This window comes from Ustilago hordei (genome assembly GCF_900519145.1).
Source record: "Ustilago hordei strain Uho2 genome assembly, contig: UHO2_contig_04, whole genome shotgun sequence".
Lineage (NCBI taxonomy): Eukaryota > Fungi > Basidiomycota > Ustilaginomycetes > Ustilaginales > Ustilaginaceae > Ustilago > Ustilago hordei.
The window spans coordinates 845317-872376 of record NW_024545261.1 but is presented as its reverse complement, the minus strand read 5'-3'; the positions used below and the strand labels follow the sequence as shown (position 1 = coordinate 872376).

At 51.2% G+C, this 27060-nt stretch overlaps 14 protein-coding genes and 1 non-coding gene across 15 annotated transcripts; 8 read left to right on the top strand and 7 right to left on the bottom strand.

Annotated features, from left to right (window-relative positions):
- Positions 1 to 389: 389 nt before the first annotated feature.
- Positions 390 to 1682, top strand: UHO2_02640 (uncharacterized protein; the record flags this gene model as incomplete). The annotated part of the gene is made up of 1 exon (XM_041555428.1): positions 390 to 1682. The coding sequence occupies one exon, from the start codon at positions 390 to 392 to the stop codon at positions 1680 to 1682; it is 1293 nt and encodes a 430-aa protein (XP_041411362.1).
- A 133-nt stretch (positions 1683 to 1815) lies between these two features.
- Positions 1816 to 2836, bottom strand: UHO2_02639 (uncharacterized protein; the record flags this gene model as incomplete). The annotated part of the gene is made up of 2 exons (XM_041555427.1): positions 1816 to 1900; positions 1986 to 2836. The coding sequence occupies 2 exons, from the start codon at positions 2834 to 2836 to the stop codon at positions 1816 to 1818; spliced, it is 936 nt and encodes a 311-aa protein (XP_041411361.1).
- Positions 2837 to 3542: 706 nt separating this feature from the next.
- On the bottom strand, positions 3543 to 4451 carry UHO2_02638 (uncharacterized protein; the record flags this gene model as incomplete). Its single annotated transcript, XM_041555426.1, has 1 exon — positions 3543 to 4451. One exon carries the CDS (start codon positions 4449 to 4451, stop codon positions 3543 to 3545), a length of 909 nt encoding a protein of 302 aa, XP_041411360.1.
- A 358-nt stretch (positions 4452 to 4809) lies between these two features.
- On the bottom strand, positions 4810 to 4914 carry tRNA-Met(CAT). Its single transcript has one exon. It is a non-coding gene; the product is annotated as a tRNA-Met (tRNA).
- Positions 4915 to 5346: 432 nt separating this feature from the next.
- UHO2_02637 (uncharacterized protein) lies at positions 5347 to 7002 on the top strand (the record flags this gene model as incomplete). The annotated part of the gene is made up of 6 exons (XM_041555425.1): positions 5347 to 5484; positions 5564 to 5785; positions 5860 to 6198; positions 6306 to 6474; positions 6531 to 6693; positions 6819 to 7002. 6 exons carry the CDS (start codon positions 5347 to 5349, stop codon positions 7000 to 7002), a joined length of 1215 nt encoding a protein of 404 aa, XP_041411359.1.
- Positions 7003 to 8516: 1514 nt separating this feature from the next.
- UHO2_02636 (uncharacterized protein) lies at positions 8517 to 9569 on the top strand (the record flags this gene model as incomplete). Its single annotated transcript, XM_041555424.1, has 1 exon — positions 8517 to 9569. One exon carries the CDS (start codon positions 8517 to 8519, stop codon positions 9567 to 9569), a length of 1053 nt encoding a protein of 350 aa, XP_041411358.1.
- A 441-nt stretch (positions 9570 to 10010) lies between these two features.
- Positions 10011 to 11050, top strand: UHO2_02635 (uncharacterized protein; the record flags this gene model as incomplete). Its single annotated transcript, XM_041555423.1, has 4 exons — positions 10011 to 10518; positions 10603 to 10626; positions 10722 to 10813; positions 10898 to 11050. 4 exons carry the CDS (start codon positions 10011 to 10013, stop codon positions 11048 to 11050), a joined length of 777 nt encoding a protein of 258 aa, XP_041411357.1.
- A 624-nt stretch (positions 11051 to 11674) lies between these two features.
- On the top strand, positions 11675 to 12128 carry UHO2_02634 (uncharacterized protein; the record flags this gene model as incomplete). The annotated part of the gene is made up of 2 exons (XM_041555422.1): positions 11675 to 11950; positions 12036 to 12128. 2 exons carry the CDS (start codon positions 11675 to 11677, stop codon positions 12126 to 12128), a joined length of 369 nt encoding a protein of 122 aa, XP_041411356.1.
- Positions 12129 to 12359: 231 nt separating this feature from the next.
- UHO2_02633 (uncharacterized protein) lies at positions 12360 to 13575 on the bottom strand (the record flags this gene model as incomplete). Its single annotated transcript, XM_041555421.1, has 3 exons — positions 12360 to 12401; positions 12497 to 13235; positions 13346 to 13575. The coding sequence occupies 3 exons, from the start codon at positions 13573 to 13575 to the stop codon at positions 12360 to 12362; spliced, it is 1011 nt and encodes a 336-aa protein (XP_041411355.1).
- Positions 13576 to 14931: 1356 nt separating this feature from the next.
- UHO2_02632 (uncharacterized protein) lies at positions 14932 to 15579 on the top strand (the record flags this gene model as incomplete). The annotated part of the gene is made up of 1 exon (XM_041555420.1): positions 14932 to 15579. The coding sequence occupies one exon, from the start codon at positions 14932 to 14934 to the stop codon at positions 15577 to 15579; it is 648 nt and encodes a 215-aa protein (XP_041411354.1).
- Positions 15580 to 16224: 645 nt separating this feature from the next.
- On the top strand, positions 16225 to 19110 carry UHO2_02631 (uncharacterized protein; the record flags this gene model as incomplete). Its single annotated transcript, XM_041555419.1, has 1 exon — positions 16225 to 19110. One exon carries the CDS (start codon positions 16225 to 16227, stop codon positions 19108 to 19110), a length of 2886 nt encoding a protein of 961 aa, XP_041411353.1.
- Positions 19111 to 19561: 451 nt separating this feature from the next.
- On the bottom strand, positions 19562 to 20860 carry UHO2_02630 (uncharacterized protein; the record flags this gene model as incomplete). Its single annotated transcript, XM_041555418.1, has 1 exon — positions 19562 to 20860. One exon carries the CDS (start codon positions 20858 to 20860, stop codon positions 19562 to 19564), a length of 1299 nt encoding a protein of 432 aa, XP_041411352.1.
- A 1028-nt stretch (positions 20861 to 21888) lies between these two features.
- On the top strand, positions 21889 to 22552 carry UHO2_02629 (putative GPX2 - glutathione peroxidase; the record flags this gene model as incomplete). Its single annotated transcript, XM_041555417.1, has 3 exons — positions 21889 to 22140; positions 22224 to 22341; positions 22437 to 22552. The coding sequence occupies 3 exons, from the start codon at positions 21889 to 21891 to the stop codon at positions 22550 to 22552; spliced, it is 486 nt and encodes a 161-aa protein (XP_041411351.1).
- A 288-nt stretch (positions 22553 to 22840) lies between these two features.
- UHO2_02628 (uncharacterized protein) lies at positions 22841 to 23842 on the bottom strand (the record flags this gene model as incomplete). The annotated part of the gene is made up of 1 exon (XM_041555416.1): positions 22841 to 23842. One exon carries the CDS (start codon positions 23840 to 23842, stop codon positions 22841 to 22843), a length of 1002 nt encoding a protein of 333 aa, XP_041411350.1.
- Positions 23843 to 24706: 864 nt separating this feature from the next.
- UHO2_02627 (uncharacterized protein) lies at positions 24707 to 26584 on the bottom strand (the record flags this gene model as incomplete). Its single annotated transcript, XM_041555415.1, has 1 exon — positions 24707 to 26584. One exon carries the CDS (start codon positions 26582 to 26584, stop codon positions 24707 to 24709), a length of 1878 nt encoding a protein of 625 aa, XP_041411349.1.
- Positions 26585 to 27060: the final 476 nt, after the last annotated feature.

The following is a 27060-nucleotide window of genomic DNA, read 5'->3' as shown; positions in this document are numbered from 1 at the left end:
GGGTGGGGGTAGAGTTCGACCACGGTTCGCTCTTCCATAGGCGAGGTCAAGTTTGTACCAGGATGAGAGGTCCCGAACCATACGAGTGCATAGCCGCATCGCTGAGCTGCTGTGTCGGCGTATTCGGCGAGATCAAAAGATACCATCCGGTCAACGGTTTCCGTTTGCAGTCTCTATGCCGCAACAGCTGAGAAGAAAGTTCAAGACGCCGATGCTCGTTCTCGCGTATGGAGAGAGAAAAGCCCGATCAGATACGCGATGGTGTTCGGTGCGTCAGAAGACTCAGCCTCCTGCGTGACCTTAGCCAAAGGTACATTAAGGAATCCTTCCGTTCTCATCTCTATGTACCTCCATCTTACCATTGCGCCCACCTCCTGAAGACCATAACCATGTCAGGATCAACTCCCATTCCAGTCTGTATTGTGGGCTTCGGCAACTCGGCTCGCACCTTCCACATTCCCTTCGTACTCGCCCTGCCGCAGCTCTTCACCCTTCACTCGATCCAGCAGCGTCCGCGCAACCCAGCCAACGCCTCCTCATCTCCTGATGCTTCCAAGCTGTTCCCTAACGTTACTATCATTCCTGACTTTGACAGCGTTCTCACCACGCTCCCAAAGAACGGTCTCATCATCGTGACCACCACCAACGACACCCACTTCCCCTTCGCCAAGCGTGCCCTCGAGGCTGGATCCAACGTCCTCGTCGAGAAACCCGTCGCCACCAATCAAGCCGATGTTCAAACCCTCATCGACCTTCAAGAGAAGACTGGCAAGCTTTGCGCCGTCTACCAGAACCGTCGCTTCGATGGCGACTTCCTGACTATCCAAAGCTTGCTCTCTGACAAGGGAGCTGAGCCTTCTGCGCTTGGTGTGCCGACCTACTTCGAGTCGAGGTTCGACAGGTTCCGACCCTATGCCAAGGGTGGCTGGAGAGAAGAAGTTGACCCGGACACACAGGGCGGTGGTATGCTTTGGGATCTGGGAAGCCACTTGATCGATCAAGCCCTCTTCCTTTTCGGCCCTCCCCAGAGTGTCACTGGCTTTGTTCGCAACCAGCGCAACCAAGGACCTGCTGCTGTCGATGACGACTGGCTTGCAATCCTCAACTACCCCGAGTCGGCACCTCTGCCTCCTTCTTCGCCTGCTGCCGGGTCCAAGATCGGCGGTCTCCGAGTTTCGCTAGGAGCAACATGTCTTTCGTCTCACGTCGATGCTGAGCAGCCCAGGTTCAGGGTCGAAGGCACACACGGAAGCTACGAGAAGCGAGGCACTGATCCTCAAGAGAACCAGCTCAAGCTGGGTTTGACTCCCTCCAGCCACCCTGAGGAGTTTGGTGTGTACAACGAGACCAACGATCCCGACTCGATTCGATTCGGAAGATTGACGACCATGGCTAGGTCGAACAAGGACCTCTCCCTGCCTGCACCAGGTGCTGGTGCACCTAAGCAGCCTCAGTTGTCCGTCGCCAACATCCCTACGCTGCCAGGAAGGTACATCGACCTGTTTGCCAACGTTGCTGCCTCGATCAATGCTGCTAAGCAAGCCGAGGCGGAGGGGAAAAACGCAGCCGAGGCGATCCGGGCTGTCTCGCTGGTCGGTGTGGAGAGGACTCTCAATGCTGTCAAGCTCATCAAATTGATCCGGGAGAGCAGTGTTCAGGGCAAGACTTTGCAATGGTCTTAGTTTGGCCATCTGAATATCATGGTGATGTAGTCATTAGCTGGTCTGGAGTGAGTCGTAAAGTCTGAATGTCTGGGTATCATTTTGAGTGTCTGTCGGTCTATTTTGGATCCGAAGCGGTTTGGAGGGTAGGAGGCTACGACTCGCCCTTGAAGCGGCGCTTATAGTCTTCAGGGCTCTCGAACTTCTTTCCAAGGCTCCACATGCCGATCTTTTGTCGTCTGTACAGTTCAAGGTAAGCTCATTGTCAGCATGAGCATTCTCTCAATCAATGCAAAGAAGCGTGCTGTTGGTGTGTGAACTTACTTTGCTTTTGTTTCTGCTCGTTCTAACGCACTCAAGCCGGTTGTTGACTTCCTCCAGAACTTGGCCCACCACGTTGCATGTCCATAGTCAGCTCCAGCAGCTCGGTACACCGTCGCCCAGCCCTCCTTCACCATCGCTAGTGAGACGTTAGTCTTGCCGAACACATAAGGTGGCTCCCAAATATACGGTGTTGCAACCAACCTCTTGTACTGATCGATGTGCGATGGATATAGCCAGACCAGCTTTCCTGAGATTTCGTTCGCTGTCGCTGACCCACTTGCTGGTGTCGTTTTGTCTGGAGTCGGTGGATAGAAAGTGAATTTGCTTGAAGGGGTCGTCTTGTTTGGTGTAGAGAGAGACTGAACCATGGAAGTAAGGAATGCTTTCGCTTCCTTTGAGAATGGTTGTGCTGGTTTGCCGAAGTGACCACTTTCAGGGGCATCAACACCGGCAATGCGGACCGATATGGTCTCGCGTACTAGTCTGGATCGACCACCAGCACCACTGCCTTTGGTCTTCTTGATGGCCCGAGGCGGCCAAGGATAGAGCCAGTCACGTAGGTAGGGTGGACCCGGTGTGTGGTGGAAGCGGAAGCCATCGGCGTCTCCTACTGTGACAACGCGGCCGACCAAGGCCTTGCGATAGCGAAGAACGGCAGGTGTGATGAACTCGGCATTTGGGATTCGTCGGAAGTAGCGCCACCAGAGGACAGCACCGAGAGAGGTGGTAGTGATGCCGGCCACTGCAGCGCCGATAGGGTTGGAGAGGCTCGTGCCGATAGCTCCTGTTGATTGCTCCACCACTGACCATACTGTGATCCTTGATCTGTCTGTTGAAAGTGGTGAGGCCATTATCGTATCTGATGCTGAGCTTGGCCGTGAAATCGTTGTCTCTGCTATGTTGTTGGTTCGAGAAAGAGACGGGGATTGAGACGGAACCTGTGTTGACGCTGACAATTTCGATGATTCGGCTCTTCCACTGGAGGCATAAAGCATGGAAGCTTTTGTCTGCGGAGGCTGGATGGTGCTTCGGAAGCTTCTACAAGGTGGTTATGATCGTGATTGTGGTGTGTCAAAAACCAAGGGTGAGGTCAAGCTTGGACCTCGGCAAGGCTTCCCTAGGATGTGGTGCAGTTTGCCCACTCGAGCCCAAAATATCTCAGCTTCGAATTTCGCCGAAATCACAACACACGCTGCAGTTGTTCTCGAAACCAACACCTGCTCCATCACGCACGTGCCATTGCAAGTATATTTGGCTTACCGGAACCCCTCCGCTCCACAACGGAAGGTCGGCAAGCAAGCAACAGATGACAGCTAGAATCGAAAAGCAAGCTCTTTAGATAACTTAGCACCGTCGAAAACAGGGGTCCGCCCAAGAGCGAAGCCGTCTCTCTCGCCATCATCTTCTCAATTACAAGCAAGCACATGCAAGTTCACTGCTTGGCCAACTGTAAGCTAAGCTGACATAATCCCCCATGTCACCTCTTCGGCTTCGTCAAGGACGGTTTGCTTTCTTCCAACTCCGCGGAAGAATTAAAGAATCCAACTTTGAGCTGCATTAGTCGAGCTTCCTGCCTCGATTCTTGGCTGGACCATGAGTGCTGACAGTGAAAGGCTCGAAAGGAGGAGCAACACCGCTTGAACCAGAGCTCAGCCCGATCTTCTCTCCATCACGCTTCTTCTGCTCGGCCAAAGCCTTGTCCCCGTTCCAGTAGTACACCACCTGTGCCGCAATAACCGCATTGAACAGTGTCGCCAGTCCAAAGCCATACAGCAACAGCTTGTCGCTCGTCTCGGTCATTGTAGTGAAGACTCTGGCGATGGTTCCGAGAAGCTGCGCGAAGACGACAATACTGCTGAGTTGACCACGACTCTTGTCCTTGTATAGCTCGAGCATCTGTGGGACCTTAGACGCGAGCGAGATCGGGATTGTCAATGCCTGCAAGAAGGTCAAGGTGGAGTGGGTAATGACAGAAGGTGTAGCCGATGCGAGAGAGCCAATCGCCATGAGTGCAACTGCTACCGTGAGCTTGGTAGAGTGAGTCGATGGATCTACACGGCCCGACTTCGAGCTGGGAGTATAGGCGATGACCAGGAGCAAGATAATCATGTTTTGCAACGTCAAGCTCAAGTTTTCGCCGTATGTCGAGAATGGCAGTCGTGATCGAACAGCGTAGGCGAGCGAGATGGTGTAGGCCATCACTTCGAGTGTATACATCGAGAGCGAGATACCTCGTGCACTTCGATTGTTGACAATGTTGAGGATCTGAGGCACCTTCATGATACTGCCAAAGACGACGATGCCCAATCCAAGCGTTTTCGAGATCGCATACTTGACGCAATGCGAAGAGCTAAAGTCGACATTGTAGACCAGCGTCGTATAGCATTCTTGACCGATCAAGCCAATGGCGGGTTTCTGTACGAAGAGTGGCAGGTTGTGTGTGACTGATTGAATCGCGGACTGCATGTCGAGCTAGGGGGATGTTGACTTGTCGCCGTTGCAAGCGTGGTCAAGTCGGGCCTAGAGCTTGCGGTACCTGAGTAAGCGAGTGACTGTGGTCAAGAAGGACGATGGACAGTCGGATGGAAGGACCCATGGATGGCCAAGGCGCAGAGCCCGCTTTAGCCGAATTCCTCCACAGGGGACACGGAATACGGACCACGGGCGCGCCTGTCATTCCGCTTCCGCTCTTACATTAAAAACCTTTAAAAAAAAACACGCCAAAAAAAAAAAAAAAAAAAAAAAACGTTTAAAGCATATAATCAACTTTCGCAATGCTATCTCCTGCCAAAAACGTTGCCAACAAAGGCGATAAAAATTAGAGTAGCACTCGTCGGTCTCGATCCGACGACCTTTGGGTGTCACCACTCATCAGAGTAGAAAGGTTTGTGTATGAGCCCAACGCGATACCCTCCTTCGCCAGAGTGCTCTTCAATTACTTGTGGAACCTACAGATAATTAACCATACATATACCATGACTAAAACGATAATGAAGCTCGCTTGTCGTTACGCATGGAAATCCATGCACGTCACCAGTGTCAAACACTGCAAAACCCCGGAAGACCCCGGTCAGCGATAGTATGGCTATATGCGCTCAAATTTTCTCAAAGAAGCTCAGTTTCGAGCTGAGTCTCACAAAGATGGCTAAAGAAGGTGATTGTATACAGTTTCTGGACAGAGAACAGAGAAAACAAGGTAAAATGAGTGAGATCCGACGAGAACACCCTGCACTACCACCATCCCCTTCCGCAGCAAAACCACCCGCCCCACCGACACTTTTTACGGAATGACAAACACTTTCTCCCGTCCCCAGTCTCAGGAGCCCGTCTCTGGTGCCATTGAGGGCGAGCTTCCCTCGCTATGAAGCGGAAAACGTGTGTCTCGGGCCACGTTGTCATCCTTAGCCGAGACAAGGGAGTGACCTCATTCCGTGTCACCAAGAACAATGGCAAGCTCACTGCCGATTATTTAATTGACACAGTCAACGAGTGGATACTTGTAACCTGTTTTCTTGGTTGTTGACCTGTTCATTGTCATCTATGATCTTAAGGTCAGAAGCAGGTTCGACACACTCTAGGAGGCTAAGGCGGAGGCAGACGTTCTCAAGGACAGGCGGGATGCCGAACAGAAGGTCAAAGTGGCGGAATGGGTGAAGAAGGCTAAAGATATCACGGTCAAACAGAACAAGGACGGGATCGCTTACATTGGGGTCCGAAGCGATGCTGCAGGCACAGAGAAAGAGATCGAGGTGCTTTTGGACGATGATGACTGGCGCAAGTTTATGGGTGCTACGGCAAACGTGTGGATCTGGAATGGTCGACCTTGGCTCAAGTTTGATGGAGAAGGTACAACCTTGCTCGGTACCTCTGCAAGTCTCTTCCTTGGGAGCTCACGGATCACATCTATAAAGTGCCTCTCGACAACAGGCGCAAGAATATTCGTGCAGCTACCCGAGGTGCAAATGGACAGAACATTGGCAAGACGAGCAAGAGCGAATTCATGGGAGTACGCTGGTACCAGGAACGCTGGAGAGCCCAGGTATGCGTAGAAGGCGAAAAAAGCGTTGCACAGACGACCTTCGAAGAAGTCAACAAGGCAGTTGAGCTATACGATCTGGCCGTTTTGTCTCAGCACGGCGTCGGAGCCAGGCTCAATTTTGTGGAGAACCTCTCCAAATATCTAGGCATGCTAGAGCGGGACGCCACCAAGGAAGTGCTTCGCCGACTTCTTCCAGGATAGGCGAAAGGATCCTGTGCTCGGAAAGCGCAAGGATACTAGTAAACAAGTATCGTACTTTCACCCGTTTCAAAGTAATCAAGTTCGTTTATGGCACTTATCGCGATAGTGGTTGTAAAGGTGCGCTTCTCGTGAAACGTGAACTCGGCGAGTCCGACCAGAACGCTCGCAACGGCCTTGATCGTAGTCCCACACATAGCCTGGATCGCAGAAAGGGGGTTGAGTCGGTCGGCACTCAAATCCTTGACGAGAGTAGTTGCAGGGGCATCTGGTGAACGGCTGTCAAGGACGGCATTGCCTCTGCTTAGCCTCCAGCACATTGGAGGAGGACTCTTCGATGACGCTTCGTTGGGCCAATTCGGCAGTAGGAGGAATGACGGCGGTGGCACCGGGTGAAAGCACACCCATGAAGGACAAGATCGTGGCCAAGGCCACAAAAGAAGAGATGCGAGCCATGAATGCGATGGGAAGGTGTTTGGTTGGGGAAGAAGTGGTGGGGGATCGGAAAGGGATGGAAGCTCCGGCCAGATCGTCGCTTCTTTTATGTTTTCGAGCTGACTCGATGTTTAGCCTCGCGCACTCAATTTCTCATTCAGCACGCCTCAGCATGGTCATGGTCACGGCCATCACCACGGACATTGCCATCATCAGCGCCACCACCACGGTCACAATTGGGACCACCGCCACCATCGCGATATCGCTGGAGACAATACCGAGTTCATGAAGCGTGTTGACATTGAGGCCCGTGACTATCGCTACAAGGGAGACATGAAGGGCTGAATAGGAGGCTATCGAGACGAATGTCTAGGCCGCTCAGCAAGGCGATCAAGCGCCTCCTTGGTCCTTTACGGCTCCGCTTCGGCCTTTCTTCGGCTTCAACTCCCTTTTCGCTTCACTCTCCACTCTCAATTCCGTCGCAGTTCTTGTTGTCTCTTGCTCCGACTCGCCCATTCTGAATGCGCCGCTAGGTTCAACACCTTCGCGTATCGAGCCATGGTTCGATCCCTCTCCCTTTTTTTCCGTTTTGCATCGATCCCGAGCACCGTCGCTTCCCAGGCTCACGTGTATCCCTACTCCGATGTATCAACACGTTCTTATCATGTATCAACACGTTCTTATCATGTATCAGTTCATTGTGTCTTCCCATCTCATTTCTTCTATCCTAACAAGTTTCACAGCCGCTGTGACTTCTATGAGTTTGTCCTTTCGATCAGCGCGATTGGTGTAGGAAGGATCGAGCTTCCATCTCGGTCTTGACCTTGCAAATCCTTGCGCAAAGCAATGAGAAATAACAGCTACGCCGATGCAATTTGTTCTCTATGCAGGGCTCGAGCGAGCGTTTCATATTTCGGAAGGCGTGATACGATTGTCAGACACGACAGAGAGCAAAGGGAGTCAACACACGTTGTGGCTCCGGCATTGCAACCACTTGTATTTGCCACCGGAGCCTGGTCGCTGCACTCGGTCACAATCGTATCGGACCTGGAGACATCCTCACCGCTGAAGAGACAGAGCACAGAGCCGAAATTAGCTTTATAAAGAAAAGGTACGGCAATGAAGCAAGCAGGTGTCCGTGCGAACGTACCTGATTGTCTTGGCATATATCGTATCTCGGCGGCTGACAATTTCATCGAGCTCGGGCCTGAATCAGGCTATCCTCCCATCCTTCATCACCGCATCGATCTTCGATCCTCACCTTCGCACATGAAACGATGTGCAGCGGCATCAAGACCCGAACTTCAGCCTTTTCCGACACAATGCGGTTCGGCTAGCACGGTTCGCGCTTCATCTGTGCCTTGATACAAGGATTCACTTTGGCGATTGTCAGTCACTGGCGGAGTTGAGGCTGTGCTCATTGGGCGCAAAAGCAAGGCAAAGCTCGGCACCTTGCCCCATATGAGCTCGAATCTTGCTGGCGACGAGGACGTTCTAGATCAGCCGACTTCTTCAGAAAGCCTCGACTGGCAAGAGGGAGAGAAAGTCACGGCAGGAATGCGGCAACGAGTCGGACTGAAGTCGAACTAGCTCGTTCTCGAAAAGCAACCAGCAGCCACTCCTCAGCTGAATGCTCGGAAAACCCTCAGTGGAACGCTTCTAGCAGCCATTTCGACCACAGAGCGTATAAGTATCGAGGGGAATGGAGCAACAAGAACAGATTCAAGACCATCACACTCACACTCTCCAATCCAACTCCCATTCACACCTCTTCACTACTCTTGTTTGCACAATTCTTATTCAACCCAAAACCTCAAGCACAACACTTCTTCTTACTCACACCTTCGCCCCTTGACAATATGGCTCGCCTCTCGTCTGCCCTCGTGATGGGTGTCATGCTCGCCATGAGTGGTGTCCTCATTGCCACCCCTGCCTCAGCCAAGCCTGTTCACGGCTCGAAGCTCGACCTCCAGGTCGAAGCCGCTCCTTACAGCAAGCGCAACCTCGAAGACTCGAAGCATTCAAGCCCCGAACTCGAGCGTCGCACTTTTGGTCTTGTTCCTGCTGCTGTCGGCCTTCTTGGCGGTGGCCATGGCGTTGGTGCCGATGCTGATGTCAATGTCGGCATTGGTGGTCTCGCCGGTGCAAATGCTCACGTCGGCGTCGGCGATGGTGGTGGCCCTCGGGGATATTATGGATACCCCTACCGTGGCTACCCGTACAAACACCATTCTTATGGCGGCTATCCTTACCCTGAACCTTATGAGCCTTACGGCACCGGATACTACCCTCGCAGTGGATCTGGTGGTCGTGGCGGTCGTGGCGGTCGTGGCGGACCCGGCGGTCCTGACGTTGACGACGATGGTGATGATGATGAAGGCTACGATCAGCCTCGTGGCGGCTATGGTGGATCCGGAGGTCGTGGCGGCTATGGTGGATCTGGAGGTCGTGGCGGCTATGGTGGATATGGAGGTCCTGACGGCTATGGAGGATCTGGAGGTCGTGGCGGCTATGGTGGATATGGAGGCCCTGGTGGCTATGGTGGATCTGGAGGTCGTGGCGGCTATGGTGGATCTTACGGTGGCTACAAACACCATGGCGGTTGGTCTAGCAGCCCTCCTGAAAGCTATGGCGGTGAGGGTGGCAACGGTGGAAACGGTGGCAATGGTGGCAACGGTGGCAACGGCGACTACAAACACCATGGCGGTTGGTCTAGCAGCCCTCCTGAAAGCTATGGCGGTGAGGGTGGCAACGGTGGCAACGGTGGCAACGGTGGCGATGGTGGTTCTGGCGGTCCTGGCGGTCCTGGTGCTCCTGGCGGCAATGGCGGTAACGGGGGCAACGGGGGTAACGGAGGCAATGGCGGAAATGGTGGCAACGGTGGTCGCGGCGGCGACGAGGACGACTGCTGATCGTCTCAGCTCATCCTTAAGCCTGCCATGCCTTCCGAATCTACAACCAAGAAGGCTCTATCATGTTCTGAAGACACGTATCATGTTTCTGTAACGCCCATGTCTCAGACTTTGCAATGTCTCCGACCCTCTGAGTCCCGAACAATCAGCAATGCTCATCGTATCTCGCTTTCTTGCGTGTGGACCTGTAAATGAGAATGTGGAAGGGTCAAGGCTCAAGCTGAGAAGCGGTCAGCCGAATGTAGTCGATTAAGGTTGTCGACGTCAACTTCATCAAAAGCAGTCCTAGCTGAATTTCAGGGTCCAAGCACAGGTCGTGTGGGTGTTGGTCTGCGAGCACATGGACAGTTTTGCTTCACTTCTTAGAGCTTCGAAAATCTTCTCAAGCAACAATCATCCTTCGTCCGACACTCCGCACTCACTTTACCCCTTCATGTCAAGATGGCTCGTCTCACGGAGATACAAGACGGTTCCGACAGCGACGATGCGCACCGTTCCGCATCTTCCTCTAAACAGGCTTCACGAGCAGGTCTGACGCAAGACGAGCAAGAGCAGATCCTCCACAAATCTGGCCTCATCGAGAAGCTGGGTCTGCCCAAAGACTTTGTCACGATGGAAGACTCCCAAGCTCAACTTGATGCACTCAGAAAAAGGAAGTCCAAAGCACAGCGAAAGGAGGCAGGCAACGTCGAAGAGGAAGATGATTCGGATGACGACTATGGCATTGCATCAGATCACGAGTTTGATGGAGACGATACAGCGAACCGATTGCTGGAGGAGCAGTCAGCGACCGAGATGAGCCCAAAAGTGGAGAGCATGCTGGATCTGGTGATCTGGACTATGCCGTTTGGATTCATGTACACGCTGCTGGATGTGCTGGTGCGACAGCAGTACGGTGAGACAGTGGGGTTGCACGATGAGTTGATACGTTTGGTTAGGGCTCTTCCTGGTGAGTATACGAGACGCAAAGGCAGGCATGACGTGCGCTTGTTGCTGACTTCTTCCCTTCTATTCGCTTGTTGCCTTCTTGCAGTGCTCGCATTCTTTATTCACTACAGTAAGTTCCAGGTACCTCGCCGATTGTTCAGCAGTCTTGACTCTGCCGTGATCGACATCGACTGACTCTTCCCTCATTGTCTCTCGCCCCTTCAGACCTCACAACCAAGCAGCAAGCAGCGATACAGTGGCTTCTCTTCTTGATCTGCTTAGCATGCGGTTGCTCGCTCATCTACATTGTCAACAAGGTGAGCCAATCTCAACCTCGACTCTTCACAGATTCTCGGAGCTGTACCTGACAACCTTTCTCCTTACGTCTTTCTCGTCGACAGTCATCGTACGACGTGGTCGTGCAGCGAGTCGCACCACTAGGCACGCTTTGGATCTTCTCTGTTGTGCGTCTCGATCTGATACCCGCGTGCATCAGTCTGGCACTCACTGCGATGTTTGTCAAGCAGGCAGAGCTCAAGATCATGTTCGATTAGTTTCAGCTCGCTTCCATCTAAGCACTTCCTTGCTCCTCCGTGAAACAACGCAAGATTGTGATTGTGTGATTGATATGATGAGATGTGAGGTGTGAATCGACCAAAAAGCGTAACCATGGTGTGTGTTTGAGTTGAAGTTGTGCCAGAATGACAACCATGCAAGAGAGCCAAGCCACCGACAGGCCGAGGATCATGCATGCATAATAAATTTGGTGGCAACCAATCAGCACATGTTTAGAAAGAGGAATGCTGAGACTAAGGAGGAAAATGCTGAAGCTCCTCATGACACACCTAGTTCATAGGGTGTAGATAACCATTCTCATGAACAGAGTGAAGATATATATACTCTCACATTACTGTAATCTTAGTCAATCTAAATCTAAGCATTGCATCTACCATACACCAGTGTGAAAGGAGCTAGAACGTAGCCCGGACGAAGAGGTGTATCGCATAACTTCAACTGTTTGGCCAAGTGCGAAAGCATTAATTTCGTTCAGGGTTCGAGTTACTCCCCGCGTCGTTGGTCTGTGCTTCCTTTCCCTTCCTCATCTCGCTTGATCTTTGATCACAACCACCACCAACTCAATCTGGCTTTCGACTTTACCATTTTAGACGGCAGCAAGGATGTCCAAATCACCAATCACATGCCACGTTCTCGATTCGACCCTCGGAAAACCTGCCGCAAACGTCCGAGTCCAACTGGAAGCCCTCTCTCCTCAAAACTCACAATTCCGTGTTCTAGCAACGGGTGCAACCAACAGCGACGGAAGATGTGCTGATCTCATCGCAGATCAAGACACAAAAAAGGTGCTGGTAGCAAAGGGAGTGTACAGGATGACTTTCTTCACCGGAGAGTATTTTGATAAGGCCGGGAGAGCGACTTTCTATCCTCAGGTTGAGGTGAGTACAGCGACACAAAGTGGTGTAATCGGTGATGCAGAAATACTAACGCTGCCGGATCTTCTGATGTCGACGTGGAATGCAGATTCTTTTCCAGCTCTCAGACAGCCCAGATCCGCACTATCACATTCCGTTGTTGCTTTCACCTTTCTCTTACACCACTTATCGCGGCTCTTAGTCTTTAGGGTGCAAAGCAATCTCATCTGGGTTCACAGCAAACGCTTTACGTGCGATATTCTACTTCTTCCGTTCTGAATCTGGCGGAACGCAGCAGCCACATACAAGAAGGTTCTTTTCTGGTTTCATCCCAACAAGAACAGAGGTATTGGGAATACAGGGATAGGATCGGGTGGAGGTACACAAGGGCAACGGGCGTTTTGGAGTGTAAGCTCTGAACGCTCGCCTTTTTTTACTTCTTGACAGGGGTGGCGGCGGCGACAGGAGCAACGAGCTGGCAATCCAAAATAGACAACGAAGGGTGAGAAGGATCAGAAATCTCAGTGATCGCTCCGACCAGAACCGCGACTTGTCCGCTTTGCAACTTACAGCCTTGGTAATGTTAAACACCTTCTCCTTAGCCAAGAAGAGGATGGCAGCTGTCAGAACGGACTGAAGCAACTTGCTAGTGATACCTCTATAGAGGCCTGTGATACCCTCCCTGTTGACGATCTCGGTCATGGCGGTCCAGATGTTGGTGCTAGCACCCTTGCTGCTACCAGCATGCTGTCTGCTCTTGATGACGATCTGGGGATATGTCAGACCTGTAGCAAAGAGCTTACTGAGAGCACCGAGCCAGAAGAAATCCCAGTCGCTCAGCGTAACTTTGCTGCCGTTAGCACGCGCGAGGCGAGTCTTGACGACCCAGTTCTTCAACTGTTCGAAAGCAGTGTACTGGAGCACAGGGTTGATGACCAACACAAGTGCAGGTCCGAGACCCTTCCAGAGAGCAAGAGGACCTTCCTCGCGGATGATTTTTTGCATGGTTTGGATGAAGCCGAGCTTCTTGACCACAGGAGAGGTGGCAGGGTGGGTAGCGGCCTTAGGATCGGCTTTGGGGTCGGTGGCGCCAACGCGGACGGTCTGGCGCGTGTTGACGATCCAAATAGGGTTGGTGGAAACGGTGGTTGCGGTACCGGCAATGAGACCTGCAAGGATGGATTCGAAGGTGGTCAAGGCTCCACCGTTGGCGATGGTAGCAGTGGCCGAGGTAGCAGCAGCAGCGGCAACTTTGGCTTTGGACTTGAGGATGGTCTCTCGGCACTTTTCGAAGAAGAAGTAGTAGACGCTGTCAAGGCAAAGCGCATGATTTCATCCACAGAGATAAGAGCAAGATCATCAGTATTGCTTCACAGTACATTCGGAGCGATCACTATTCGATCGCATGCTGGCACTTACAAGTTGGTAACACCAATACCAATCAAACTCGAGCTGAGACCAGCATACAGACCGGCGACACCTTCCTGCTGCAAGATCTTGAGCGCAGCCTTGACCATAGGCTCCTCTGGGTTCTTGCTGGACTGTACAGCAGCACGGGTAGAGATACCAACAAGGGGATAGGTGGCGGTCATGGCGACCATACCACCGACACCGCCGGCGCAAGCATGGATGAAAGAGTCGTCGGACATGGTTGCTGTTCTAGAGTTTGTTGCGGTGTGAGAGGGTGTGTTTGAGGTGGTGTTGGTTCCGAGTAAGGACCGACTAGGAGTGATGTAAGGTGAAGCTTGTTTAGTTGGGTGAGAAGAAAGAAGGATAATGTTGGAAAGGGCTCGGAGAGATTAGGAAGGGCAGGAGAAGGAGGTGAGGCAACCTGTACCCGGTTCTGGAGAAGCGAGCTTTTGGCTGGCCATAACCGGAGGTGCCTGTCTATGCCTCGGTGTGGAGAAATGTGCTGCACGACAACAGCAGCAGCCATGCACTTTTTCAACGGAGACACGACAAAAGCCAGGTCTTGCACATCCCTCAAGCCGCCAGGTCTCCAACACACGCTAAGCAGACACCATCAGGACCCGATTGTGACGTTAGCTCATGTTGCTGGATCGCGAGCAAGTCTGAACGCAGCAGGTGAGGATGTCAGAGCCACTCAAGCAACTTTCCCACTGAACCGGCTTTTTCAGGCTCTTTGCGAAGCCGGTGTAGAGACGCCAAGTGACCAAATCTGACTCTAACCGAAGCAACGTGAAAAACACAAAAGTCGCGTTTCGGACGAGCAGGATCGAGATGTTCAGCTTCCGATGATCTGTCAGATCGGATCATTGCCCGATTGCAACCATTGCGGACCTCACTTGCTAGTTAAAATTCGACGCGGGCGTCTCATTTCGCCAACTGATTTCTAAAACCCGCGTATCCTTTCTCATTCTCACGAGTCCCCTTTGATTCTCATTTCTCTCAAATACCTTTGTTCCTCCGTTTCACCAAAACTCGACAACGTACTCCATTTATGGTTACAACATTCTCATGCAACCCCATCCCCTTTGTACTCGACGATTCTCTCTTGTCCCGAAAGGACATCCCCTTCAAGCCGTACATGATAGATTCACTCAACTTAGCCATATTCTCACACACACTCGGCAGACAAATCATCTATATATACGCACTATATTTCATGTATTTACTCATCTAACATCATCGACTCAGTTACTCTCGAACAGATACTGCCTGATCCCTTAACAGATTAAGAGTCTGAGTGCTCTAAATTGACAAAGGCAAAAAGCCGACCGCAACCACGCCGCTCCCGACTAAACGACAGCAACTCGATACCTCAAGAATACCAAAACCAACGAAGACTCCCCGACCTCGACATACGATAACTAGGCAAGACCGAATCGAACTACTCCCCAAAGCTCAACATCAAGAACTGGCACGTTTGGAACCCATTATTCCTAGACGCTATTGACACTTGGAGCGACGCTCTCCGACACCTCCAAGGAAAAGTCAAACCTGGCGACGAGAAATTCGACAGAATCCTTGATGGGCGACTCAAGATGATTCTGATTGGAGTCTGCGAAATCGAAGGACCGAACAACCTGAACTACATCCTGGCTAGACCCAAGGATTCTACGCCATGGACTTTCCACGAGCTCTATGAGCAAATCAAAACCAACCTCCTCAAGAACGACGATCTAGACCAAGCCACTATACTTCGAGACGCTGGCCGCCTTCGAATGTACAACAATGATGTTCGGAAACTCATTGAAGACATTCGAAATCACTGGGCCAAAGCCGACACGATGGGACATCCCTTGCCCCAGTTGATGAAAATACAAACATTAATCAACTCAGCTAGATACAATGCATCTTATGCGACATATATCAATACCCTCGAATGCATGGGCAACACCCATGACTTTGATCGAGTTGCTGCTGCACTGCTCAAATGCCAGGAACAGATGCAAATGAAGCCAATCCATCGAGTTGCTGCCCCCGGAACGGCATCCAGCAGCATCAGGGTGGTCGAAAGTTCACAGACTGAAGAGTACCCTGAAAGCTACTGGAATGGCAAGGCTGGACCCAACGGAGAGGCCCCAAAGTGCTACAACTGCTTCGACACCGGACACATCGCCAAGAAATGCCCCAAACCTCGCCGACCCCGTACCTACCCAAATGACCAAACCAGTTCAACCCCTGCCTAGGAAATTTGGTGCACCATCCCTTCAGCTTATCGAGTCTCACTTGAATCGACCAACATCCAAGATTGGATAGTCGACTCAGGTGCAACCGATCACGTCGCCTGCAATAAATCAATGTTCTCTTCCTTCACCCCCTGCCTAGGATATGTGAATACTGCTGGAGACCGCAAGCTTCGAATTAAAGCCAAAGGAGAGATAGAATTAATGTTGGATGGAATTAAAGTAGTTCTTCATGATGTACTTTATGTTCCAGAAGCCAACAGTAATTTAATCTCTGTCCATACGCTGCTGAAAGATGGTGCACGAGTGACCTTCAACCTAACCAAAGCCATTATCACCTGGCCGAACAAATCAAAAACAACTGCCTCGTTTAACCCCAGACGCAAACAATGGGAAATACACAGAAATCAAACCTCTGCCCTTCTCACAAATATTGACGAAATAATCAAAGATCTACCCGAACATTTCGACGCCATAGCACCCCCAAGAAATCCGGACAAAAGGCCGCAAGCAAAATGGCACGAACGACTTGGACACCCTGGACGAAATAAAAGCTCCATAATTAAGAAATTATATGGAATAAATGCCGAACCCAATCACTCCCTTACATGCCACGACTGCCTAGCTACCAAATCTACCAAAGCGAGAATGGGCAAAGGCGAAGGAACCATTTCTAGTCACCCACTAGAACTAGTCCACGTCGACCTCTCGACCCATTTTTCAGAACAAACCGAATTTACCTGCGTGCTGGTAGCAATCGACGATGCTTCCAGTTTCACTTATGTGAAACCCCTACGCAAGAAGTCCGACGCACTCCATGTCCTTCAAGAATGGATCAAATATGCCGAGATTCAAACTGGACGACAATTGAAAACCATACGCTCTGATAATGGAGGAGAATGGTGCTCAAATGTCGCCATGCATTGGCAAAATGAAACTGGCTTCAGGTGGCAGAAATCATCAGTCTATACCAGCAAACAAAATGGCAAGGCCGAAAGAACCATACGCACGATCCGAAACATCATGAGTTCAATGTTGCACACCCACCGACTCCCCCAAACATTCTGGCCATACGCAATCGAAGCTGCAGCCTACACGAAGAACTTGCTACCAAATGTCAAAGATCAAATCCCTTATCAGGTCTTCTACAACAAAGATCCCAGAAAACCATTCAGACTACTTAGAACTTTTGGCTGCCTAGCATGGGTAAATATACCCAAGGTAAAAAGGAAGAAACTCGAGGACTCAGCAATCCCAGCTATCTTTGTAGGATATGATGAGGAGCATAAAGGTTGGAAACTTTTATCTCCCAACCACAATCCCAGCGTATTCTGGAGCAACTCAGTAAGATTCCTGGAAAATCAATGCTGGGAAGATAGGACCGACGCAATGCCAATTAAAGAAACGGATGCCATTTTCTATGACAACACTGCCGACATTGAAGATCTCTCATACTCAGAAGAGGATGAATTCGATGAAGAACTCTCCCAACCCCTGGACGACATTTACCACCCCCCTTCAGAAGAGGATCTGATGCTCGAGGGGGACCCTTTTTCACCCAACCTATCACCAGAAGACTCAGAGCCCTCTGAAATATCGACAACACCAACAGGACAAGCCTCAGACGGAACAACAAATTTCGAGCACCGACCCTCTCGTGAAGTTTCACCCATGCCGGACCCAAAGACTCTCTCCAGACAGGTTAGCGAGCAATACTTGGATTCGAATGAAACACTAAGGAAATACCAAAACTATTTCAATCAATTCCATAGTGCATGGGAATCGCGACCCTGGATGCACCCGACCACAATTGCAATACTACTCCGAAAATGCCCAAGGCGTTGGCCAGACGACGAAACCATACGAAACTTCCAAGAAAGTTTGAGGGAACGTGGCCTATTGATTGACCTACCAAACCCGATATACCAGGCCGAAGTACAACTGTTATCACCAGTACTCCAACCAACAGTCAAGCAAGCTCTAAACAGTAAAAACCAAGCCCATTGGAAAGAGGCAATCAAAGCAGAAATGGATGGACTCGAAAGGATGAACATTTGGGAAATAGTGGACAGACCTCCGAACACAAACCTAGTCGACTCTAAACTAGTTTTGACCATAAAGACTGACGCAAACATGATACCAATCAAGTATAAAGCACGATTCTGTGCCAGAGGATTTTCCCAAAGACCTGGCGTAGACTACGATGAAATATTTGCCCCAGTCGTCCCACAAGATGCTATCCGCACAATCCTCACTATCGCAGCCCGGGAGGATTGGGAATTAGATTCCATCGACGTCACCCAGGCATATCTCAATGCTGATCTGCACCACGAAGTCTTTCTCAAACCTCCCGAAGGAGCCGACATCCCAAAAGGCAAAGTTTATAAATTGATCAAAGGACTATATGGACTGAAACAATCTGGCCGAGAGTGGAATTTAGAATTAGATGCCCACCTCCGATCCATGGGTTTCCTTAGTCTCCCTTGTGCACCATGTGTTTATCTCAGGGGGACTGGCGAAACAAAAGTAATCATCGCTGTTTACGTCGACGACATGCTCATCACGGGGCCAAAACGGAGCCTAATTGATACTATCAAAAAGTCAATTACCGACAAATGGAAAATAACAGACAACGGACCAGCCAAGGAATTCCTCAAAATTAAAATTACCCGCAACCGCCAATTGCGAATAATTAGCCTTGATCAGCGAGCATATATTGAAGGAATTATCAAAGAATGGCTACCAGATGGAGAAAAAACACGAAGCCCAATGGACACATCTCCACCTATCATGTCACCCAACTACACACCCCCAGCAGATGTCAAACAACAGTACCCGTCATTAGTTGGCAAACTAATGTGGGTCTCGAATACTGTCAGACCAGATATTTGCTTTGCAGTGAATACCCTTGCTCGACATATATCTAGGCCCTCCCCCGAAGCGATGCAAGCAGCCCTCAAGATTGTCAAGTATCTAAATCAAACTAAAGACGAGATTCTTACCCTGGGAAATGATAAAGCCAACACCCCCCCAATCGTAACATACACAGATGCAAACTGGGCCTCTGACCCAAATACCGACCGACGCAGCACCTCCGGATCCGTCACCCTAATATTCGGAAGCTTGGTAGGATGGAAATCTCATGTTCAAAAATGTGTATCCCTATCAGCCGTCGAAGCCGAATTTGTAGCAGCATCCGAAGCCTCTCGAGAGGCACTTTTCTATAGATATCTCCTACGAGGCCTGGATATAGGAGATTTCGTACCCAAGATCCTAACAGACAACACTGGGTGTATACAAGTAGGACGAGACCCAGTTAATCATGCCAAACTTAAGCATATCGACACTAGATACCACTTCCTTCGTTTCTCAGTCCAAGAGAAGGAAGTAGATATCGGATATGTCAAAACCCTTGATAATGTTGCAGACTTCTTGACCAAGCCAGTAAGCCGACACCTAATGACTACTGCACGTCAGCGATTAGGCTTCACTTGCCAAAGCCCCGCTTGTTCAGCTGGCGAGGGGGACAGTTAAAATTCGACGCGGGCGTCTCATTTCGCCAACTGATTTCTAAAACCCGCGTATCCTTTCTCATTCTCACGAGTCCCCTTTGATTCTCATTTCTCTCAAATACCTTTGTTCCTCCGTTTCACCAAAACTCGACAACGTACTCCATTTATGGTTACAACATTCTCATGCAACCCCATCCCCTTTGTACTCGACGATTCTCTCTTGTCCCGAAAGGACATCCCCTTCAAGCCGTACATGATAGATTCACTCAACTTAGCCATATTCTCACACACACTCGGCAGACAAATCATCTATATATACGCACTATATTTCATGTATTTACTCATCTAACATCATCGACTCAGTTACTCTCGAACAGATACTGCCTGATCCCTTAACATTGCTCAGCGTCTCAGCATTCAGACGCCTTGTGGTCTGTGGTATAAGGTTATAGATAGCTTCATTCAAGTCAGGTCTATAGACCGATGCGCTCTAGGAACATCTTGGCAAACCAATCAGCTCCAGGCGAAGTTACAACTTCGTCCACCAGCCCGATCTGCGACTCCTCCCCATCCTTCTTCTTGTCCTCCGTTGTCGTAGAGGTCCTGTGAATAGCAACATCAGGCTTTTCAATGGTATGAAACTCTTTCTCCTCGCGCTCGAGATCCTCAGCTCGATTTCCTCCTGTCTTTCTACTGCTGCCGTTCGCGGTAAACCTCCTATCAACAACTGCAAACCCTCTGGTCAGGTCACCTGATGTCTCGATCTGGAATCTCCTCTCTGCGTGCTTCCACCCATTCCCATCGATCTTTCCTGCTGAGGGCATGGGAGTGAACATAGCATGAGCGATAGCCAAGGGATCATGTGCTTGGAAAAGGTCATGCTTGTCAGGGTGAAACTCTTGCGGAGCAGCCAAATTGTTCGTATATGCTCGAGGATGGGTGAGGAAGGTACCGATGAATTTTTCAAGATGGCTTGCGCCTTGTGGTGTGTTGTTCGGCGTCTCGTAGGTCGCTTTCACCAGCCTCGAGTATGGAACGGTGTGGTTGGAAGTGATATCGAGGGCCAACACTTGGATGGGCAATCGCTTCCCTTGCAAGGCTGCGTTTCGGGGAGCCTCATCAATGAGGACACGAACTGAATAAGGGTCTGCATACCAGTTGAACTCCGCTACAGGCGATGTATTGCCGGGCACATCGAAAGCTCCACCCATGACAGAGATAGCGCCCACCTTGGCGAACGTCTCCGGATCCTTGCGGAAGGCTGTTGCAAGGTTGGTGAGCGGTCCGAGAGCTGCAATGCGGACAGTCTGAGGTGGGTGCTGCCGAATCACATCCAAAATGACATCTGCTGCATGCTTTTCGGTTGGAGCCAGGGGGGCTGTTGGCTTCTCTGGGACAGGAAAAGGATCGTTGGGAAGCCAGTGAACACCAGTGAGTCCATCTCGACCGTGAAAGTAGGAGGCGGTATACATCTTGCCCTCTAACGGTTGTGTTGAGCCAGAAGCCACAATGATGGGGTCAGCATCGGCACTGAAGTTACGATATCGGTGCTTGACGGCGTCAGAGGTTGCAGGGTCTGCAAGATGTCGCTGCAGGACCGCGCCGGTACGCAGGACGTTTGCGTAGGCATGGTCGAGTGTTGTGTTTCCAAAGGTAAGTGTCAGCGCCTTGACCGAGACTTCATCAGGTGAAGCGAGAGCTAGAAGGATAGCAAGCACATCGTCGACTCCTGGATCTGTGTCGATGATAATCGGGACGGGTGACATTGTCATCTTGGACCGTATTTGTTTTTGCTGCGGTCGATGGTGGACGCAGCTCGAGAAGAAGAGACGACGAGAGATAGGACGAACTGCCTCGACTGATTGCTTCGGACTGCACACCTCTAACGCTTGCCGATAGTACTGAGCTCGAGCAGCTGTTAGAGTGCACACAAGCATCGGCTTGACTTTGAACCGTTCCTCCGAGCAGCCGTGGAGAATGGGTCCACACCAAAAGAGAGCGGTGGCACACGGCTATTTGCTCGGGGAGCTGCATCCTGCAGGACTTCTCTCTCTTCGGTGATGACCGAACGAGCCTTTTATAGCCGGAGACAAAGGTTGCATCTCCCGATTCGATCTTCACTCGAGCTGGAAATCAGGCCGATGAGAAACCTCATCGTATGTGTTGGTGTCTCTTTGCTGCTGTGGGCCTGCTTGGGTTGCCGCGGTTTTCGGCATTCGAGTCGCCAAACTAACTTTGCGCTGTGCTCACATCGGCTAGTCGAAGCACAAATGCCGCCGCCCACTGCAGCAGAAAGGAAGGAAATCAGCTGAGTTGAGCTCTGTCGATCCAATCACCATCAGTTATCCATTCATTCATCGTCCTTCGCTGTGATGTTGCTGCATGCACATGCTTGTTTTTCTCCGCTTTGTAATGCACTTGGTTGTCTGATTAGGCTTGGGTGTCAGTCATTGATAGCCTGTGTCTCTCACGGCCACGGCAATGAGCCCTGGCTTCGAGCAGCTTCCACATGTGCTCTGTTTCTTTCATGTCCGGTGCAAGTGTGAAACTTCTTCTGCTGCGCTGTGTTGCCGGAAATAACACTCCCAGCCTCTAGCGTAATCAACCACTCAAACAGCTTCTGGTATCGCTCTGCCGTGTGCCGATCCTCAAACCCTTGCTCCGGCTCGCATTATCCCGGTCTCCTTCTTCTCCTCACCCATCACAAATGAGCCGAAATCTCCTCCGACCATCCTTCCACCTCCACCACATCCAGTCCAGACCTTTCACTTTCTCGCACATCCAACGCAGCATCGCAACCATGGTCACATTTTACGATCTCAAAGCCAAGAAGCCCTCTCAGGAGGAATACACCTTTGACCAGCTCAAGGGCAAGGTTGTTCTCGTCGTCAACACCGCTTCCAAGTGTGGTTACACTCCTCAGTTTGCTGAGTTGGAAGAGTTGAACAAGAAGTATGGTGATCAGGGTTTGCAAATTATTGGTTTCCCTTGCAACCAGTTTGCAGGTCAGGATCCAGAGAACGATGACAAGATCGGAGAGTTTTGCCAGCGTGTAAGTTTGTTCGTCAAGTTAAAGGCTAATGTATGCCAAGGTTGCTGACAACGCCTTGTTGCATTGCACTCGTATATCGATAGAACTACGGTGTCACTTTCCCCATGATGGCCAAGTCGGACGTCAACGGATCCAACACCAACGAGGTGTTTGCTTTCCTTAAGAAGCAAAGGTCCGGCATCCTTGGCACCGAGATGATTAGTACGTCATATTCACCCTTCTCTTCTCGCAATCAGTTCGGCTTTATATACTAACGTTCTTGTCCTCTGCCTCCCCTCCGTCTCAACGCACCACAGAGTGGAACTTCACCAAGTTCCTCGTCGACAAGCAGGGCAACGTCATTGAGCGCTACGGCTCCAACACCAAGCCTTCCGCCATTGCTCCTACCATCGAGAAGCTCCTCGCCCAGTAATCTCATCGAATCCCACACAGCTCACGCTCGCATATCTTAGACCCTCAACCGGCCACGCACTCGATATGACCGGTCTTTCATCGATTATACCTGACGCACTTTTAAGGCTTTGCTAATACAATCGCTCGCTCAAATTCTCAGCTTTCGGTTGTGGATGATAAGATTGGATTCGACAAAGTGGATGTGCGGATCTACTGGATACATGAGGATGAAAGGGACCAGGACTGTCTATACACAGGAAAGAGGGTCGTTTAAAGACATAAAACACTAGGGAAGCCGGGACTGGAGCTACTGCTTACCCGAGTAGACGCTCTCGGTATGCATAACCGCAACAATCTCTCTCATGCTTTCCTGACTTGCCATCTGCACAGTTTGGATGGTGCTCTTATTCGCAAATGCCGTTGTGGCATGCAACGCCAACGCCACGATCCACAACCCGCAGATACCCCACAGTGTCCCTGCTTGGCTCATGTCCAGCTCGAGCAACGGTGTGCCGTTCCTGTTCATATCTGTCAAGCTCGTAACAATGGATGAACCTGCCATGTAGGAAGCGACAGCGGAACAGATGGCCTCGATGAATGCGACGATTTGAAAGAACTGATCGCTGCCAAAGATCAAGTTGAACGCTTGGTTGCCAGTCAACCCCATCGCTGCCACTGTGACAGCAGCTGAAGGCGGCTTGGAAGACCCCGAGGAAGCTGAACGGACGGAGGCGACAGAAGAAACAGCAACAGTCATCGAAAGCTTATGCGCCGAAGCACTAGCTGCCAGACCAGTCAACATGTTCAGTACGCCCCTAACATAGGTCGCGTTATCCACTGAGATCTTAGCAAACCTCACAAGAATAAGGAGGAGGATGACTCCGATGAGAGAGATGATGCCCTGCATATGAGAGACAAAGATGGACGCACTGCTGCTCGTACCGCTTCCTGAGCTGGTATCAGGCACTCCAGGCGCAGAGGGCGAAGTGTCATCCATGATCATGGCCATGCTACGACGTCCTGCGGTAGCAGAAACCTCTTCCAGCGTCAAAGCTTTCTTTCGCCTGCGAGTTGAGGAAGGCGCAACGACACTGGCTGCGTTCATGTTTTCATCATCTGAAGCCGAGTTGGCGTGTGAAGGTTGGGAGGCAGCGGCTGCTGCTGCGACGGCTAAGCAGTACTTGCCTCGTCGAGAGGCACCTAGCGAACGACCGCGAAAAGGGATTTGACCACTTTCGATGCGGGTGTATCGACCATTGGCGTCGCTGTATTTGGCGGGTTTGGAGGGGGAGAGTGTGAAGTTAGGCATGATTCTAAGTTGAGGTGGGTGGTGCTAGGGAAGCTGGTCTGAGGCAGACTAGGTGGAGAGCTGTGGGAGGTGATGGCGGCAGGCTTGCTGCTAGCCAAGATGGGAAACGAGACTGGTCAACGGAAGGTGTTATAAAGAGTGTGTGGTTTAAGAGAGTGTGTATAAAAGAATGTCGAGCGTTATGCTGAGTAGACTGGTTGTGGTGATGGTGAGAAGAAAGGAGTAAGGGCGAAGTCGATGGAATGAAGAGATGGCTCAGATGAAGAAGGATGGCTGAACTCAGCGAGGAGGGCAACCAAGCTGCTTCCAGCTTTGCGCTCCCACAATGCAACACGGGGGGGGGGGGCGTTGGAGCTTGTTCTTGGCGGATACACTCAACGTCCAAGCCTAGCGGTCTAATGAGTGACGGCATTGAAGCGCTTGAACTAAGCTTGCAGCATTATGATTGACTCACACTCGAAAACCCGCTACACTTTTCTCAAGTACTCAGTGACGGAGCTGTCGACGAGTGCAATCGAGTTGCAAGAAGAAAATTCACAGCTTAGCCGCTGCAGCGACCTGCCAGAATAGGAAAGGAAAGCGCTTCCGTTTCGGACTGCCACTAGAGAGTAGCTCAACGTGCAGCTCAAGCGTTACGGGTCTGAGGGTGCGATGTTGGGCCCATGTCTGGTGCCTGAGAAGTCGACCTCTTATGCGGAGCTTTAACTTTCGCCGATGATGTCAACGCGGCTTTGGAAAGGATCTTCAAACAACATTTCTACAGCGCTTAGCGCGTCGAGGCAGGCCAGCTTCTTTTTTTCGCAGCCTTCTTTTTCGGGCTTCTTTTCTTGGGTGACTTTTCGCATTCGATGAAAGAACGGGAGGTCAAGGCTCGACCCAGTCCTGTGGTAGCGAACACATCGCAATACCTCGCTCTTCATAAGCGCCCGTCACAAAGAGCAGCTTCTGCTTCAAGTTGATCGCCAAACCCGTTGGAATCGTAGGCAAGAATCCACCCTCTTTGTGCTCGTCTTCACTCCTAGCTTCGATCTGGGCCTTGGTCTCAGCTGGACTCTGGAAAATGTTGAACGTGTGATACTCTTTCCTGAGCCATACACCTTTTTCCTTTTTAAGCCTGAGCTTTTCTGTCTCCCAAGGATGCGCGACGACGCTACCAAAGTGACGGAAGACGAAAGTGGTCTGATCAATCTTTCCTGCTGGTCTGGGTGGTCGTTCTGAGCTCGATAGCACGCTCGAGACTGACGCCGAGGAGAGACCCAAACGTCTTCTGCGTTCGTCTCGTTGCGATGCGATCCACTCCTCTACAGAGCGCGTGCTGGGGTTACTCGCGGTCCAAGTTCGACCGTGTTGATCGACAACAAGAGCTCGAATGGGACTCTCGTGCTCCATGGAGAAAAAGTTGACAAAGGAAGGTGTGTAGGTCTTGTAGAGACGAAGTATGTTGTTCGGTTGACCGTCTTTGGTGGTCTCCCTCACTGTGACGTGGTGGTCGCGAATTCCTCCGGCAATACCTCGCACCCAGTGTTGCTCCCATTCCTGCACTTTCGACGAATCAGAAGTGAGGGAAGGGATGAACAAAGCGGTAGCAGAAGAGTTTGAACCGGCCTTTTTTCCTCCTCCATCCCAAGCCTGGATAAGGGGAGGGAAGCCTTGCCACTGGTCCGGATCACTGCCATCCAATCGGACGGAGAGGGTCTTGTTGATCGACGAATGGTGGACGAAGACCTTGCGTGTTACCGAGTCGCTCACACGAGAATAGTGTGAGGAGAGATACGACGCAATAGGCTCCCAGACAGCTGAGAAGACGGAGGAGGTCTCTACTGTGCTCTTGCTGCTACGATCAGGTAGAGATGTGACAAAGAAGCTTGGAATGCGAATGTACTTGCTCGCAGTCGTTTCTGGGTCATCGTCCTGGAATCCAGCGAGGTGATCTGGGCTTTCTGAAACATGCAATGGATCGGGATAAGCTCGTTCGATACGCTCCGAATACTGTTCTTCAAAGATAGCAATGCGGAAAGGGTCGATGTTGAAGCGGGTGTCAAAATCGCTGTGCGATCCGATCAGATCTTCGCCTTGCACTCGCTTGATCCATCGCAAAGTCGTGTGGTCTTTGCCACCGATCTTGTCGAAATCATGCACAAAGATGTCCACAACGCCGGGTCGGTCCGCGTAGGGCTTGTTCGCCACTAACACAAGGTTGGCAGGTGGCTCCGGCCGGGCCTCCTCGCCCTTCTTGGGCTCTTCGACAAAGTAAGGATGCGAGGCGGTGACCGCAATGCCGAGCGGGTGGAATGTCGACTGAAGATCAGCCGGTGCCTTTAGAGGGTATTCCGGAGGAGGCGAAGAGATGTAGAGCTTGCGAGGAAGGCTACGTCGGTTGGTGTCCCAAGCCCATATACCAGGTTTGCCTTGCTCGGAGGCGAGCTTGCCGCTGTCGTCTTCGTAAATGCCTGTACGTGCATCCCATGTAAGTCGGGTAGGATCGCAGCTCAGGTATGCGACGCCCGTGCGGCGGTCTATAGCAATGTCTTCGCAGAAAGAGGGCTCGGTAGAACCTGCTGCTTCGTCGGGAAGACGTGTGGACAGGGGTGTGCAGTGCTTGAGGTTGAGATTGTGGTTCAAGCCGAGCGTGGCTGGATCGATGGCTTCGCCGTGGAGCTTGAGGTGGGTTTTGTAGGGAAGATAGGAGGTGGCGGCGAGCAGACCTGCTGCTACCGATGAGACGGCGATCGGTATCAACATGTTGTTGTCTTTGCTGTGACCGAGCGGCGAAGGTGCAAGGAGAAAAGCAAGAAGGGCAGTGAGCAGGGTTCCGCAAGAAGTTGCTCCTGTTGCCTTAGTCTAGGCTTGTGATTAGAGCACACGAGCTCTGTCTACCCCAGTGCTTGTTTCAGGGACGAGGGATGGGATGGGATGGGATGGCCGTAAGCGCTGGACCCCAGGGCATGCATGCAACCTCAAGGACTTGCCGACGGCACGGCATCCAATGACGGCCAACTTTGGGGAGGACAGAGAAGAAGAGGAGAGCTTTAATACTGTCAACCGTGCGTGTTCGTGTGCCTTTTTCGCTCTCACGTTGGGTGTGAGATCGCACCTTTCTTGACAGAAAAATGGAGTTGATAAGATAGTCCCGAAAGCGTCGTGTGATCATGCGGAGTCAGGGTCGACTAAGATCAGAACGAAGCACGAATACGTTGTCAAGAAGAAAATATTGCCCC